General features: G+C 48.9%; 1 protein-coding gene across 3 annotated transcripts; it reads left to right on the top strand.

Annotated features, from left to right (window-relative positions):
- Positions 1-5120: 5120 nt before the first annotated feature.
- Positions 5121-15591, top strand: LOC122237050 (antimicrobial peptide NK-lysin-like). 3 transcript variants are annotated; one of them, XR_006215251.1, is made up of 6 exons: positions 5121-5222; positions 6487-7137; positions 7954-8274; positions 10903-11035; positions 12610-12820; positions 15482-15591. XR_006215251.1 is itself a non-coding variant. In XM_042979779.1 (5 exons), the coding sequence occupies exons 1-4, from the start codon at positions 5129-5131 to the stop codon at positions 8249-8251; spliced, it is 441 nt and encodes a 146-aa protein (XP_042835713.1). In that variant the 5' UTR covers positions 5121-5128; the 3' UTR covers positions 8252-8274; positions 10903-11155. The 3 variants fall into 3 exon arrangements, 2 of the variants coding, with proteins under 2 accessions (XP_042835713.1, XP_042835714.1); XM_042979779.1 differs by lacking the exons at positions 12610-12820; positions 15482-15591 and having other exon boundaries at positions 6487-6590; positions 7036-7137; positions 8111-8274; positions 10903-11155; XM_042979780.1 differs by lacking the exons at positions 10903-11035; positions 12610-12820; positions 15482-15591 and adding an exon at positions 9434-9689 and having other exon boundaries at positions 6487-6590; positions 7036-7137; positions 8111-8274.
- Positions 15592-16309: the final 718 nt, after the last annotated feature.

A 16309-nucleotide genomic window follows, 5' to 3' on the forward strand; every position in this document is an offset into this window, starting at 1 on the left:
ACGCAGATTAGCGTGAGCTGAGTCAGGGCACACCCCTGGCCAACCAGTCACTCGTGTGAAAGTGGACATGAAAATCTGGGAGATCATTGCTGGGAGAGGGACAGGGATACCAACATCACTAGACGCAAAGGTGCATCAGGCAGGGCTCAATCCAAAAAGCAGTTCCAGGACTCCCAGTGTGAAATCTGAAGCCATTTGAGTGTTAAAACACATAAGGAACATATGGGATTATAACCCATGGATTAAATGAGGATTAATGAATTCATAGAGATATAAATAAGACATTAATAATCAAATAAGGGAAATGGAGACATGTTACCTTATTCTAGATGCCAATTAATACATATAGACATAGTTGCAAAATTTATTCCCACAAAACACATATTGATTTGATATGTGCGACCTTAGCAGGTACGGGCAGCTTTATTAAGGGACTAGCAGTAAAGAATCGAAGAGAAATGGGGCCGAGCTGGAGGCCATGTGAAATTAGAGGTGGGGTCTGCGATTAAGGTGTTTACATGCAGGGGAAATGGTCCCAGGAGAGGGGAGAGGCCCATGGTGCTGGACAGATGTGAGGTACAGCCCCAGGGAAGGCCTTGTGAAGGGAGAGGAGGGGTCCAGGGCACATGGAGCGTCAGCACAGACTCCCAAAGGTGGGAGCTTTGGGAAGGTGGCCTCACCCTTAGGGATAAAAGCTAGTAAAGGACAGAGGCCAAGTCAGCTCCTGTAGCCTGTCAGGAGGTAGCGTGAGTGCACTGGCTTCATAATCCAGACTCCACTGGGGGTACCTGCTCACCGCCAGGCCCTTCTCAGTTCTCTACCATTTCCCCTGTCACCCACCCAAAAGCCCAGGACAGCAAGCCTGTGTCATGTGACATCCCTCCCTCCAGGCCACGTCGACCCCTGACCCAAACTAGAGCAAATGACTCCCTCCTGGGAAGTTGGAATTGCCCCATCCTGGTGCAGACCCCTTTGCCCTGGCCAGGCTCTGCATCTGTCTCTGGCTGGTCTTCAGACTTCCTTCTGCCTTGGCTCCCCCATCCCTTCTGGACAGGGCAGCCCCAGGCTCTTTCCAAACCGCAACCACATCTCCTCACTTTCCAGTGGCTTCTCTCGGAGCTCGGGACAAGTCCCTACTGTGTGTCACACCCTGGTGTCAGAATAGGAAACAAACGAAATAAAGACACTTACCTCAAGCACCTGCCAATCTACAAATGACTAGTAATACCACATTAAATTTACCTAGCACCCTAACTCCCCTCTGTTTGTAGAAGAAGCAACAATTATTCATTTTATTAACTGGCATTGCCTGAGAGCCTGTCCTATGGCCTCCTGTGTGATGAGGTGGGAAGGATGCAGAAGGAAGTTCTAATGCACAAGGACGTTGGTGGTTATCTCAAGGCGAAGCATTTGTGTGCAACGTGAGCCACCTCCTTCTATCAGGAACGCTATTTTTTCATTGCTGTGAGAAACTCAACAGAATTTACCATCTTAGCAATGTGGAAACGTACACGCAGCAGTGTTGAGTATATTCACATTGTTGTGACACAGACATCCAGATCTTTTTCATCTTACAAAACTAGAACTCCAGACTTATTGTGAAGGCACAACTTGCCTTCGCCCCCGTCTTAAAGCCTGAGAAAACTACAGTTTCTCAAAAGTGGTCCACATATTTCTATTTTATATTTCCTTTAATTTGACTACTTTAGACACTTTGTACAAATGGAATCAGATATTTGTCTTTTTGTAATTGCCTTATTTCACTTAGCGTGATGTCCCCAAAGTTCATCTTTGGTGTGGCAATCGACATGAGTTTTTGTTTTAAGGTGAAATAACGTGTGTGTGTGTGTGTGTGTGTGTGTGTGTGTATTTATATATATTTGAGGAACCACCACATTGCTTTGGGTAACGGTCTTACAGTTTTACAACAGTGCACACTTTCTCCACATCTTTACCAACACCTGATATTTTCCTTTTTTTTGATAAGGGTCATCTTCATGGGTGGGGTGCTATCTCCTTGTGGCTTTGCCTTGCATTTCCCTGACGATTATTGATGTGGGGAGCATCTTTTCATATGCTTGTTAGCCATTTCTATATTTTGTAGGGAGAGTGCCTGTTCAAAGTCTTTTGAGCTCATTTTTTATAATGTTTATTTATTTTTGAGAGACAGAGTGTGAGCAGGGGAGAGACAGAAAGAGAGGAAGACGTAGAATCTGAAGCAGGTCCAGCGTCTGCATAGCAACCCCCCCAACGTGGGGCTCAAACCCACAAACCGTGAGGTCATGATCTAAGCTGAAGTTGGACGCTTAACCGACCGAGCCACCAGGGGCCCCTCTTTTGCCTTTTTTTAAATTATTTGCTGTTTATTTGTTGAATGTTAACATTTCTTTGTACTTTCTGGGTATTACTCCATTATTAATGATTTGCAAACATTTTTATGTATTCCATAAATTGCCCTTTTACTTTGTCAACTGTGCTATTTGATGCACAAAGGTTTTAAGCTTGATGCAATGCTATTTGTCCATATTGTTGCATTTCTTGGCGTCATATCTGAGAATTCACCACCAAGTCGGAAGTCATGCAGCGTTCCCCTTATGTTTTTTCTAGCGATTTTATAGTTTTGGGTCTTACATGTTAGGTGTTTGATCCTTTTCTAGTGACTCTTTTGCATATGGTGGAACATCAGGATCTACCTTCATTCTTCTCCATGGGGCTGTCCAGTTTTCCCAGCACCACTGTTTGAAGACATTTAAATTCCCTTTTATGAGCACGTTCTTCATAGGGTCTTGCAGAAATTGGTGAGCAGAACGGCAGTTTCTCAAAAGTGGTCCACATATTTGGTTAGTCACACGAGTACAAAGGTTATGAGGATTTTTAAGGGCAGCCTGTTAGCATGCTCTTTTCAGGGATTTTACAATAATTACACAAACAACCTCCAAATCAGATTAATCAACTCACATAAAATACAGTTAGAGGCCTCACTCCAGCCACGGAGTAATTTTCATCTAGTAAATCTACCGTTGGACAGTCTGAATCACTGGAAAATGCAGGTCTATGGCACCTAAACACATCTCAGTTTAATTCATTTTGGGGATTTTTAAGTATTTTCTGTGTGGAGGAGATGTTATCTGTAAATAGAGAGCTGTACGTCTTCCCTGCTAATCAAAGTGGGTTTTTTTTCTTTTTTTCATTTTTTTGCTTAGTTCTCCTGGCTAGAATCGTCAGTACAATACCGAATAGATGTCTGGAGAGCAGACATCCTGTCTTGTTCCTGGTCTTTGGGGGAAGGTATTTAGTCTTTCTTCAGGAGTCTGATGTCAGCTCGGGGAATTTCATAGATGCCACCTATCAGCTTGCAGACTTTCCCTTCTATTGTTAGTGAGTGCTTTAACAAGAAGAGATGTTGAGTTTTTTCAAATGGTGTTTCTGTGTCCATCGAGAGGATCATGTGGTTTGTTTTTAAGCTTATTTATTTTTTGAGAGAGAGAGAGAGAGAGCGAGCACGTGCGTGCACATGCCAGCACATGAGCACGTGAGTGGGGGAAGGGCAGAGAGTAGGAGACAGAAGATCCGAAGGGGGCTCTGTGCTGACAGCAGAAAGGCCCATGAGAAGCTCGAACTCAGGAACCACGAGATCATGACCTAGGCCCAAGTCGGATGCTTAACCAGCTGAGCCACCCAAGCACCCCAGGATCATGCGGCTTTTATTTGGGTTCTGTTGGTACAGTGAATTACATAAATGATTTTGGGGTGTTAAATCACTTTGCATTCCTGAATAAATTCTGGTTGCTCTGGTACAGAATTCTTTTTATATGTTACTGGATTCAGCTTGCCAGGATTTTGAAGAGGGTTATGGCATCCATATTCAGGGGAGATATTGGTCTGTACTTTTCCTGTGTTGCCTTTTTCTGGTTTTGGCATCAGGGCATCCTTTTCTATTTTTTGGAAGAGTTTGGGAAGAATTCATACTAATTCTTCTAATGCTTGGTAGAATTCATCTGTAAAGATATCTGACCTGGATGTTTGTTTGTGGGTGGTGTTTGCGTGACTAATTCCATGTCTTTACTTATTATACATCTATTCACTCTTCCCATTCTTTTCAGTCTGTTTCGATAGTTTGTATCTCGACAGGGATGTGGTCCAATTTAATAACATATAACTGTTCATAGTATACCCATTCTCCTCTCTGTAAGGTCAAAATGTCCCTTCTTTTATTTCTGAATCTAATAACAAGGCAACACCCACTACTGTGTTAAAGTGGGTCTGTCATTTACTCTTGATGACAGGAACCCCATCCCCACTCCCCCTGCACAGCACCCGCTCACCTCCCACAGGAGTAACCCTTATAGAAGTCATGTTGGGGAATGCTGACCCAGGATACCAGATTACTTCTGCTTGGCACATCGCAGGCTGTGAAGCTTCCTCACACGTGTACACACACACACACACACACACCACTGGGGCCCTGTGAACAGGTGACACTACACCCATTTCACAGGTAAGGGAAATGAGGCTCCAGGAGGTAGAGTATGTAGCTCACGGTGCCCCCAGCTTGTCGGAGGCCTGCTTGCCTGGACTCCACCCTCTTTCCTTCTAGGCAGAAGCTGAGCGGAGAGCAGGGCTCTGAATGGGCTCAGGAAGTAGAGTATTTCAGAGAAAAAGGCCAGGCTGAGGCTCAGCACTAGCCCATGATGGGATTCCCGGGCAGGTGGAAGGCGTGGAGGGGTCCGAGCAGATACTGAAGGGGGACGGGGGGCTGGGAGGTGCTGAGGGGGCCTTGCCAGCTCGTCCTGGCTGCGTGCCTCTGCCGTCTCGGCAGCTGGGGGTGGGGGAAGGTTCTAGTCCAAGCAGGACCCCAGGCGGCCCCGAGGCTGAGGTCAGGGCCCCTGCTCTCCGCACCCAGTTTCCTCCTCTGAGCCGCGAAGGAGGTGGGGGAAGGTTGCCAGACAAAAGGTGGGATGCCCAGTGTAATGTGAGTGTCAGGTAAACAGCAAACACATTTCAGTGTGAGCGTATTCCATGCAATCTTTGGGACACACTTAGACTAAACAATGACTTATTATCTATCTGATAGTGGATGTGACCTGCACAGCCTGTATTTTCATTGCAGATGAGGCCAGTGACCTTCATGGCACAGATGAGGGGTCAGACCCGGGAGTTGGGACTAGATCCCTGTCCGTGGCTCACTTCCTTCTCAAGGGCTGTCTTTCCCTATGGACCAGGTGAGGGACGGCTGGGCTGGACCTGGCTCTGAGGGAAAAGCCTGCCTCCGTGATGGTGGCCTGGAGGCTGGTGAGGGGCTGGGGACCCAGGGTGTCTGTGGTGCCCATGCCCGGGGATCACCAAGCCCGAGAGCAGGGCTGGGAGGAGCTGTCTGCATCTACACTGAGGGACCTGTCTCTAAATCTGGAGGAATCTGGTGGTGCTCCATTGGCTGAGATGGTTGGGGGAGAGCAGGGATACAGGAGGTGGTTGGTGGAGGGACACCAGCATAGACCCCTGGGAGAGGAGGGGAGGGAAGGGGGAGGGGTGGGAAGCTCCAGGGCCAAGAGCCTACCTGAGCCCTCAGGTGCAGGGATTGCTCTGTCCATTAGCTCATCCTGGGGCAGGGTGGGGGGTGCATCATGGCAGCTGCTGCCTTCCAGCACCCCCCATTCACTGGGAAAGCTCTAGCAGTGTGTGTGTGTGTGTGTGTGTCTGTGTGTGTGGGAGGGGAGGTGGAAGATAGTGTGGAGTCTCTGAGGAAGCACTCCTCCCCCCACTTCTCCACAAACTGGTGTCTGTGTTTGTGGTAAAGCCAGTGACACAGGGAGGTGCCCTACAAGAGGAGCAGGACCCGGCAAGGTCAGATTGTGAGGCGGCCAGCCACATAAAGGGGGTGTGGAGGGTGCCTCAGCATCTGCCCCACCATGACCTCCTGGGCCCTCCTGCTCCTTGCCTCAGTGCTCCTGGCCACCCCGGGTAAGGACATTCCCCCATGCACATCCTGGCAGCTACTTCTTAGCAGAGGGTAGGGACAGTCTGGAGACTGGGTTGGGCTGGGCCACCAGATTTGAACTCCTGGGGAAAGGAAGAGAGAAAGAATGACCTCTGAAAGGAGATGAGGGTAGTGTTCTCTTAGAGCAGCTCCAAATCTGTGTGTGTGTGTGTGTGTGTGTGTGTGTGAGAGAGAGAGAGAGAGAGAGAGAGAGAGAGAGGACAGAGAGGGATACAGGAAGACAGAAAGGAGTTGCATGGATGGTGGTGGTGGAGGTGGTATAATCTTCTCCTAATGTTTCCAGAAAGAATTGAGAGCATGTCTGTTGCACAGAGACTGGGTCAGAGCAGCTCCAGTGCGGACTGTGAGGACAGGCCCCCTGGACCCCTCACAGATCCCTGCTCCTGTCCTGTGCTCTGGCCACCTCCTGGGCTCCCCACCAGCCAGGAGATCTGACCGTTCTGTCTCCTTCCACTTGTGGAGGGATGTTGATGCTGTTTCTTTCCCAGGGCTGACCTTTTGTGGTCTGACCCCTGAGGACCATGACCTGGACATGGCTGACAGGTGTCAGGATGAGCCGTTCTTCCGGATGCTGGCCCAGGAGACCCCCCAGGTTCACTGCTGGCTCCCTGTTCACCTACCGCAGGCCCTCCTCATCCTCTCTGTCCTGGGAGCAGCAGGCAGGGCTGCACATCTTTTTGGGAGGAGGGGAGGCAGGGCTGTGGGCTGAAGATGCTGGTTTTGTGCAGGGTGGTGCCTGGGTGGGCGTCTACCTCGGTCTGGCTGGGCCCTACCCAGAGGGTGGTCTGGGGACTGACCAGAGAACAGAAGAGGTGCACGTGCTGGCTGGGTGAGGTGCTGTGGGTGTCGGGAAGGTTCTGGGGTGTCTCAGCCCCACCAAGACTTGCAGGAAGGTGGGCAGGGGCCAGCCAGCCTGTTTCAGGCCCAAAAGGACAGAAAGATCCTAGATGATCTGCCAGCATAGGAGGCACCAAAGCCACCTGCCAAGGGCTCTTTGGGTGTTTGAGAAACCACCTTGGGGCTTCCTTTCTTCACAGAGGGACCTGCTGAACAAAACTGAAGGGCTGATTTACAACTTTTGGCCCTCTTGGAAGATAATGTCTCTGCTGAAGAAAATGGTGGGAGAGGAGGCCAGTCAGGTGAGGACTTGTGGTTTGTGGAGCCCCCTGCAGGCTGGTCAGCACTGTGGGTGGGTGGGGTCAGGGGACTGGGGAGGGGCTGAATCCTGGTTGGGCCAGAGCTTCTCAGCTTGGGATCCTTCGCCGCGCCGCACCCCACCCCCCCCCCCCCCCCCCCGCCCCTTCAGTGTGGAGATTCCTCCAGAGAATCCCCAGAAATTGTGTAGCTCTGAGAGCTGGTAAGCAGGTGCAAGAGTGTTCCTGTTTCCGTCCCATTGTCAAAGGAGACTTGCTGCCAGAGAAGGTTAGGAATCCTTCCCCTGCAGCCCCACCACATGTGTACATGGCAGAGCTTTGTGAGGCTGGGTCCAAGACTGATCAATCTGAGATCTGCCCCTTCCTAGCTGCATGGCTGGGCCAAGTCCTTAATGCTTTCTGAGCCTCAATGCAATGGGATTGTGCTTGGCATGGATCACATAAGTTGCCTCAGCCTTTAAAAGAGCTGAGGGGGTGGGACGAGTTTAGCTCCATGCCTGGCCCTGAGCAAGGGCTGGACCAGGGGATGTGTTACTACCAAGAAGCCCTGCTTCCCCCTCCCTGCCTCCCTCTGCTTTGTTCCCTGATCCTGCTCAGCACCCTCTCGCTGCAGGGCCCACCCTCAGCCCTGGGACCTCAGCTTTATCCTTCTCCACTGGATGGTGGGAGAAGATAGTTCAAAATCGAATTTGCCAAGGCTCCGAGATCTTTCCCCTCCTAACCTTCGTCACGCAGCCCTGTGCACGAGCCCCGTCAGGCTGGGACCCAGGAAGCTTACCTGACAGAACCCTGTCTCTTCAGCCTCTGCTTCCATGGCCACCTGGCACCAGCTCCTCACTCCCAGCATGCCAGGGGGCAGAGATGCCCAGGGCCTAGAGCTGTGGGGCCTGCATGGGGGCTGCCCTGGGCAGAGCTCGCCTCTTTCCCGTGTCCTGCTCTGTCACCACTGCTGCCACAGGAAACCATGAAAGGGGCCGTATTCCTGGTGTGCATGGAGGTGATGTTGCTGAGAGGTTTCTGCATGAGAATGGTGACCAGATTCGTTAGTCTCATCTCCCAGGCATCCTTCGTGGCAAAACTCCCAGGGAAATCTGTGTGACACTCAGAATATGCTGCCATCAGGTAGGTGAGTGCAGAGGTGACAACAGGGACTCATTCCTCGAGGGCCCCCATCACCTTTTCAAGCATGTGTGACATTTTAAAAGCATAAAAATACACCTGTCATAGAACTTCATAAGCAGCTCATACATGTCCCTCCAAGTTTCCTTGTGGTGACATAGAACCCCTATTGCCAACATAGGAAAGTGTGGAGAAGTTGGATAGGAGGGCTGTAGCTAGAAATGTTGGAGAAATGCTCATTGGGCTTTTGGGGCACCTGGGTGGCTCAGTCAGTTAAGTCTCCGACTCTTGGTTTTAGTTCAAATCATGATCTCACGGTTTGTGGGATCGAAACCTACCTCGGTCTCTGTGCTGTGCAGAGCCTGCATGGGATTCTCTCTTTGTCTCTCTCTTCTATGCCCCTCCCCTTGCTCTCTTTCTCTTTCAAATAAATAAACATTAAAAAAAAAAAAAGCTTGGGCTTTTTATACGAGGCAATTCTGGGGTGACATTGGCTCCCATCTCTCCTCACCTATGTGACCTTTGTCAGGTAGCTTAACCTCTATGAGCTTGAATTTCCTTCCCTGTGAAGGGGATAGGAATCCTTATTTCTGATTTTCAACAAGGATTCAATGAAATGATTACGTGTAAGGAGATTAAGACCAAGCAAGCGACCTCAGACTGGGATATTCAAAGACATCAGAGCCCTGATTGAACTCCCTTCCCCCGGCCTAGTATGGGATCCCTGGGCATCAGAGAGACAGGTCACATCTTTGCCCAGGACACTAGGGACCTGAGAGCTAAGCTCAGGAACCCCGCTGGCAGGGAGGGCTCTCAGTCTCTCCCTCCAGGGCTGCTCAGCTGTGCCCGCAGATCAGGCCACGGCTGCAGCACATGGGCCTGAAGGACCTCTGATTGGCTCTGGCAGCTCATGTAGCCCTGACCGAGGCTGTGGGACTTGATGCTGGCAGATCAGGGGTCACCTCATACTTTGAGGTCCTCACCATTTCCTACGATTAGAGTCTGCGGTTTTCATTTCTAAAGCCCCACAACCCACACAAACCCTGACTGGGTTCCAGGATGTGACTCCAGGTGTGCTCAGTAGGGACAGGTGGCTCTAGTCCCCATATCCCCCGGACACCCCACACTCCTGCCCACTTGTCTGCTCTTGTCTCCACTCCAGGTCTCAGAGCCTCTGGGGTCTCTGACGCCACCCTGGGGAGAAGCACAGAGTCTCCCACAACACCACCTGCTTCTGCCCTCCCAGATCCAGAGCCGACCCTCCAGTGTCTCTCAGCTAACTTCTCATTGCCTTCCCCTGAGGGAGAATAAATGTCATGCAAGCTTTTAGCCACAGCTTCTTTTCCTTTGGTGGACTTGAGGGGAGGGGCTCGGAGGCATGCTTGGGTGACTCATGCATTCGTTCAATCAATGGTTATTGTTTGTCCCACACTATTCTAGACGCTAGGGATTTCATGGCGAACTGGTCAACGTTAGCAGCCCTTACATATATGGTCATGAAATACTTATGAACAGTCACTAGAGAGACACACACTCCTCTGAGAGCCTGGGGTACACAGTCGATGTACCCCCAGAAGCTCCCAGACCATGAGGAAGAGTAGCAGGGTTGTAGGTAAGAGTGTTCTTGGTCATAGGGCACAGAAACCCACCCTTTGCTTCTCTCTGCAGGGAGTCTTCTTTTGCTGTTTTGGGGGGTATATTATTTCAGGTTCTTTGGTTGCAAGCAACAGAAGTCTTAGCTCATTCTGGGTAAATAAAAAGGCAATTTATTGGGTCAAATCATTTAGCAGTCCACAGATAGCTTCAGGCACAGAATGACCCAGAAATGAGTGGTGTCCCCAGAGGTCCAGTCCTGCCATTCTCTCGGGTCTTTTCACGGCTGTATAGTGAGACTGATCTCAGCTAGCTTCCTTCTGGCTGCAGCCATGGCCACATTGGTCCAAACTTTACATTTTACAGTATGTCATCAAGAGGGAAAGAGAGTCCTTTGGTAACCCCTCTGCCCTTGGAAGAGAATGGAAGCTTCTTTCCTAGAAGCCCCATCAGACGTCTCCTGTATTCTCAGTGGCCCAAATGGGGCAGGTGTCATCTGGAACCAAACAGTATGTTCCAAGGGAATGGGACACACAGAGTAGCATGAGTCAAATCAGGGCACACTTCTGGTGCTGAGACAGGGTTTATACCACCCAATTGTTTGGGTGAGAATAGACATGAAAATCTTTAAGACATTGTTACTGGGAGTTGGGCAAAGGAGTACTGGCCATGATAAGGAGTAATGGTGTACCTGTCACAGATGAATCATAAAAGTATTTCAAGGACTCCCAGTGGTAAAATCTGGGGCCATTTTACTACAAAAATAGATAACGATAGCACATTATAACCCATTAGGTAAATTAGATCCATGAATTTATACAAATACTAAATTAATAAATGAGGAGAAAGGGAAAGTGTTACATTACTGCAGAATGCTAAATGATAAATGTAGATGTAATTGCAATCTATGTTTCCACAAATACTTATGTTGGTATTAATTACTAATTTGCATAATTAATTAACTAAACCATAGAGAATCCTAGCAGACAGGTGATAAACACTTTCTGTTCCTCCTGCCCCAAATGCACAAATCCTAAGGAAACCTCAGACAAACCCAAACTGACTTCCTCCAAGTAGCGGGCGCGTACTCTACAAAACTGCCAAGGTCATGAAAGAGAAGGAAAGATGGAGAAAGTGTGCCGGATCAAAGGAGACTAAGCAGATACTTGAGGTAATTGTAAACAGATGACCCCGCTGTGGACCTAGACCTGTAAAGGACATGATTGGGGTAATCTATGAGATTCTTTGCAGTCTGCGAAGATACTGTTGTGCCAATGTTAGTGTCCTGGTGTTGATGGTTGTGCTAGCTTCTGTAGGACGGTGTCCTTCTTGTAAGGCAATGCACCCTGAAGAATTAAGGGGGTCATGGGGGCATCATGAAGGCAATCTGCTGCAAATGGTTTAGAAGAAATGGTAATATGCACGTACAGGCAGACTATGATGAGACACACACCGCATACGTGTAGTGAAACGTTACCAGTGGGGGAGTCTGGTTAAGATGAAAAGGAGCTCTCTGTTGTAGAGTTACAGCTTTTCTCTACATTGGACACGATTTTAAAAGAAAAGAAACGACTTGTAGGAATTTGACCTTAGCAAACGGGTGGATGGCAGAGACATTTGCTGTTGGGAAAGACATTTGGACAGGTGGATCTGGAGAGGATAAGGAAGAGCTCTGCTTTGACCCGAAGAAGTGTGTCTATTCCATATGCAGGTGGAGGTGTCAAGAGGGGAGGGTGTCTGGGCCAAGGCCACATTTGAAGTCCTTGAACTGGATGTGATGGACAGGGAGAAGGTGCAGAAGGATAACATTCCTGTCTGAGGACAGAAGGGACTAGTCAACACGTGGAGGCCTGGTTGTGGGGGGGTGGGGGGAGGAGGAGCCCTCAAGGAGATCGGGAGGGAGGAGCCAGCGGGACAGGAGGAACACCAGACAAGGGGCCAAGGAGCCAAGAGAACAGAACAGCCCAGGAACGAGGAATGGCTGACCACGTCCAGTGCTGATGGGAGTCAAGACAGTAGAGGATGGAGGGCTGGCCACTGGCTTTTGGGGCCTTTGGGCGGTGCTGACCTTAGTCAGAGGGTTTCAGTGCTAGGAGATCATGCCCATGTGGCGGGGGGGAGTGAAGGATGTGACGTCAGCAGGCACGGACAGGTTTATGACGGGGTTCATGTCAAGAGTTGGAGAGAAGTGGGGCAGAGCCCGAGGCCATGCGAAATTAGAGGTGGGGTCTGCCTTTAAGGTGTTTACATGGGGATGGGAATGGCCCTGGGAGACGGGAGAGGCCCATGGTGCAGGACAGAACCAAGGAAACAGGCAGGGAACGTCTTGAGGTGGGAGCGGAGGGGTCCAGGGCACATGGAGCGTTAGCACAGACTTCCAAAGGTGGGAGCTTTAGGAAGGTGGCCTCACCCTTAGGGATAAAAGCTAGTAAAGGACAGAGGCCAATCAGTTCTAGTACCCTGCTGGGAGCCTGCATGAGTGCATTGACTTCATAATACTGACTCTTTGGGGAGTACCTGATCTCTTTCACAGAGAGCTTCTGTTTTCTGTTTTTTCTTCCCCTTTTTATGGGTCATTCTTATTTGTGTATAGTTTGTAATTGTTTTGTTGAAAATATTTTAGATGATAGTGTGGCAGGTCTGGCTACTGGTCAACCCCTCCCTACTTTGCTATGTTATATGCCTGTTTACTTGTTTCATAACTGCAGAATTAATTTTAGTGCTATCCCACCACTCCCCCACCAGGTGAGGCCTCCGATGTTGCACCTCCCGGGGGAGCAGCTTTGACTCTGCCCACAGTTACTCCTGTGCTGTCAGATGTTTGGGCAGGGGTCTCTGTGGAACAACACCCATTTGTTAAGCTCCACAAATTCAAGTCTCATTACTCTATTGTTTTCAACATTGCCTCAAGGAATAAATTCTTCACGGTGGAATCTAATCCAATCAACGTGTCTTTGTAAGTATACTGCCTGAGGTCAGTGTTTGAGATTTGTTTTGACCCAAGGATGCCCCTTCACCTTGTGTCTTTCCCCATTTCTCTCCAGCAAATTAGCCTGCCTACAGTTTAGCCTTCTTTTATTTTTTTTTTAAATGTTTTATTTATTTTTGAGAGAGAGAGAGACAGAGTATGAGCAGGGGAGGGGCGGAGAGAGAGGGAGACACAGAATCGTGGAGCCTGATGCAGGGCTCGAATTTATGAACCAGGAGGTCATGATCTGAGCCGAAGTTGGACGCTCAAATGACCGAGCCACCCAGGCGCCCCTAGCCTTGTGTTCAATGAATCTATCAGTCTCATAACAAATGTCTTTCACCATAACTTCCATTGTTTTCGATTGCTCCCTGAAGATTGCATCTCTCTTAACCTGTGCAAATGAAGTCAGTTCCTTTAGGGAGGAGTTTGGAAGTCTCTGTCTATGGTCTGCTTCTCCCTCCTGGGGGAAATCTTGGACCCAAGGTTCTGTGCTGGTGGTGGTGGCAATTGATGCAGGCTGGTTGGGTCTGAAGACCCAGATCAGGTCCTGCAGGGCCAGCCAAGAGAGTCCTTGACTTCATGCAGGATGAAAATCAATCTCGAGCCGAGAGAAAGTAAGAGCAGAGTTTACTGAAGACAGAGCAGATAAAGACAGAGCATCTGGGAGACTCAGAGAGGAAAAGGAGCATAAGTCTTGTCTTTGCTCGGGGACTGGGTTTTTACTGAGGACAGTGGTCTGGTGTACATGTCTTCTCAGGCATCCAGGAACTGGTACAAAGAAAGAGGAGTGTTCAGGTTTTCCTTCATAAATCACTTATGCCCTGAATTCCTTAGGTGCTATCCATTGTGTTGGAAGATTCCAAAGAAATCATTAACTCCTTGACCTTTACAAGGAGGACATTCGTTATCTGTACCAAAGCCATGTATGGGGCAAAGCAGCAGGTGTAGGTCCTAGCAAGAATCTTGGCACCAAAAAGTCTTTCCTGACATCCCTTCAGTTTCCTGGTCTCACAATGATAGGCATCTCTTAGAGCGACACCCCCACTCCTGTAGCTGAGTGCTCAGTGGATTGGGAAGCAGCAGCCCCAGGCTTCCCCGCCTTGCCTGTCCTGGTGGGAATTCCTTGCCCATGAGCTGTCCAGGAGGAAATGACAGCTCCAGGAGCCTCAGCCCTGCCATGCTCAGTGCAGAGCCTCAGGCCCACAGGCAGGGTCTGAGCAGGAGAGACACCCCCACCTCTTTGCTGCCCTCACCTGAGACTTAGTCTGGGCAACAGGTAGCTGGGGGCAGGATGACAGGTGCTTGTGTTTATCTCTGCCAGGAAGACAGCCTTATGGCTGGGATCCGGGAGGAGAGAGAGACCTGGGTTCTTGTGTGTACCAGACAGGAGTGCAGTTTCCATATTGTTGAGCTGCGAGGGGAGCGGGAAGGTGGGTCTTGGGTCAAATACCACAGACTCCGTGTAGTTCTTCCTGAGTTTTAGTAGATTTTCTCGAATAAATCTTTCTTCATTTGCTCTATGCACTTCGTCAGATTCCAGAGAATTGAGATGGTTGTTTGAAAAATAATTTTTGCCAATCTCTGTGGGGCATGGGTCCGTGGAACATGTGGCACTGTGAAGCCAGACGTGGAACTGCTGTGAATGTTTTCTTTTGTCAGATGTAACTACAGATAAACCAGAGAAGGCAGGCCATACAGCTTCAGTTGGCTGCTTAGCATTTAGTGGCCTGATGCTATTGAAACCGCTTAAAAGCATAAAGTGGAACAAAAATCAAAATGGCTACACTAATGGTTCAGCGAAGCTCGATTTTAAACTAAACCACACTGTTCCTCTCTTTTGCAAATGTTCCTCCTCCCTTCTTAGCCTTTTGTGGCAGGAACCTGGTTGTCACCCTGAAAACACGATGAATGAGGCTGCAGCCAACATACAATTCTCTCAAAACTGACTGGATCTTATATTTCCTTATAACTCCCCTCCACCCCCCCATCACCCAGCCCCTTCCTCCAGGTGGAACTGCAGTTTTGAAGACCTTAGCCAACAAAGCAATAAAGCTATTGTTCTTCTTTATCCCAAACTCTGTCTTTGAGTTGCATATTTCAGCTCCAGAGCATAGAGGTTGGTTTTTGCCATACCATGGCAAGGTCAGGATCACAGTAATGCAGGGTAACAAGTTTCCCATTTAGGTGTTTCTCACATTTAACCTGGAAACCAGTTTTACAATTATTGAGGCTGAGTCATTGAGAGATTAAAGGATATGTGGAAGGTCCCACAGCCTTGGCAGATTTGGGATTTGAACCTGGACAATCTTGCTTTTCTCCAAGGGATAGGGGTTTGGGTTCCATCAATTAAAAAAAAGACAACAGTGGTGCCTGAGTGGCTCAGTCGGTTGAGCGTCTGGCTTCAGCTCAGATCATGATCTCCCTGTTCATGAGTTCGAGCCCCACATTGGGCTCTGTGCTGACAGCTCAGAGCCTGGAGCCTTTTTTGGATTCTGTGTCTCTCTTTCTCTCTGCCCTCCCCTGCTTGTACTTTGTCTCTCTCTCTCTAAAATAAATTTTAAAAAATAAAAAAAAAAAAAAGAGAGAGAGAGAGAGACAACAGGCCCATGTCATCAAACCAAGACTTAATACCTAATTTAATTCCAGTTTCAACCTCTCCCAGGAATGGAAATCTGGAACTACTTGGTCAGCACTGCTGAGGGAGTCTGCCTCATAGACCCCTGCCATCTACCAAAGGCAAGTGACCTTGCCTGAAACAAGCCACTCCTTGCTAGTAACTTCTGTGTTCTGCCCCCTTCTACCTATAAAAGTCTTTTATTTTGCATAGATCTTTGGAGCTCCTTTCTATCTGCCAGATGGAATGCTGTCTGATTCATGAATTGTTGAATAAAGCCAGTAAGATCCTTAAAATTTACTCAGTTGATTTTGTTTTTTAACATTTTAAACTTGGAGTCAATGCCCATCATCATAAGTAAGGGGGGCACGTGTCCTTCAGGGAAAGCAAGACGGGAAGGCTCTGCATACAGCTTGAAATGGTGAGGGACAGGAATCATTTCCTCCCTCCTCTGATGCAGTGATCTTGACCCCGCACTGTTGCCAGCACAAATCTGAGGAATAATACAATAGAGTAGGTAATCATTAGACTTCTCTTATGAGTTGAATAAACACTTGAAATTCCACCCCTCCCATCCCTTTCATAACAACAGGTGGCCTAACTTTGTCAGGTGAACCTGGAGTTTCCCATGTTCCTATCAGAAGTTACCAGCTGGCAGATGGCTAGGTTTTGTGAATTATATAAATAAATTCTCCTCCTTCTCCCTCTTCCTCCCCCTCCTCCTCCCCTTCCTTCTCCTCTGCCCCTGCCTTCTCCTCCTCCTCCTTCTTCTCCTTCTTTTTCTTCTCCTTCTTCTTCAACTTCTTCTTCCTCTTCTCCATCTACTCTTCTTCTTCTCTTCCTTCTTCTCCTTCTCCTCC

This window comes from Panthera tigris, chromosome A3 (genome assembly GCF_018350195.1).
Source record: "Panthera tigris isolate Pti1 chromosome A3, P.tigris_Pti1_mat1.1, whole genome shotgun sequence".
NCBI classification, from domain to species: Eukaryota; Metazoa; Chordata; class Mammalia; order Carnivora; family Felidae; genus Panthera; species Panthera tigris.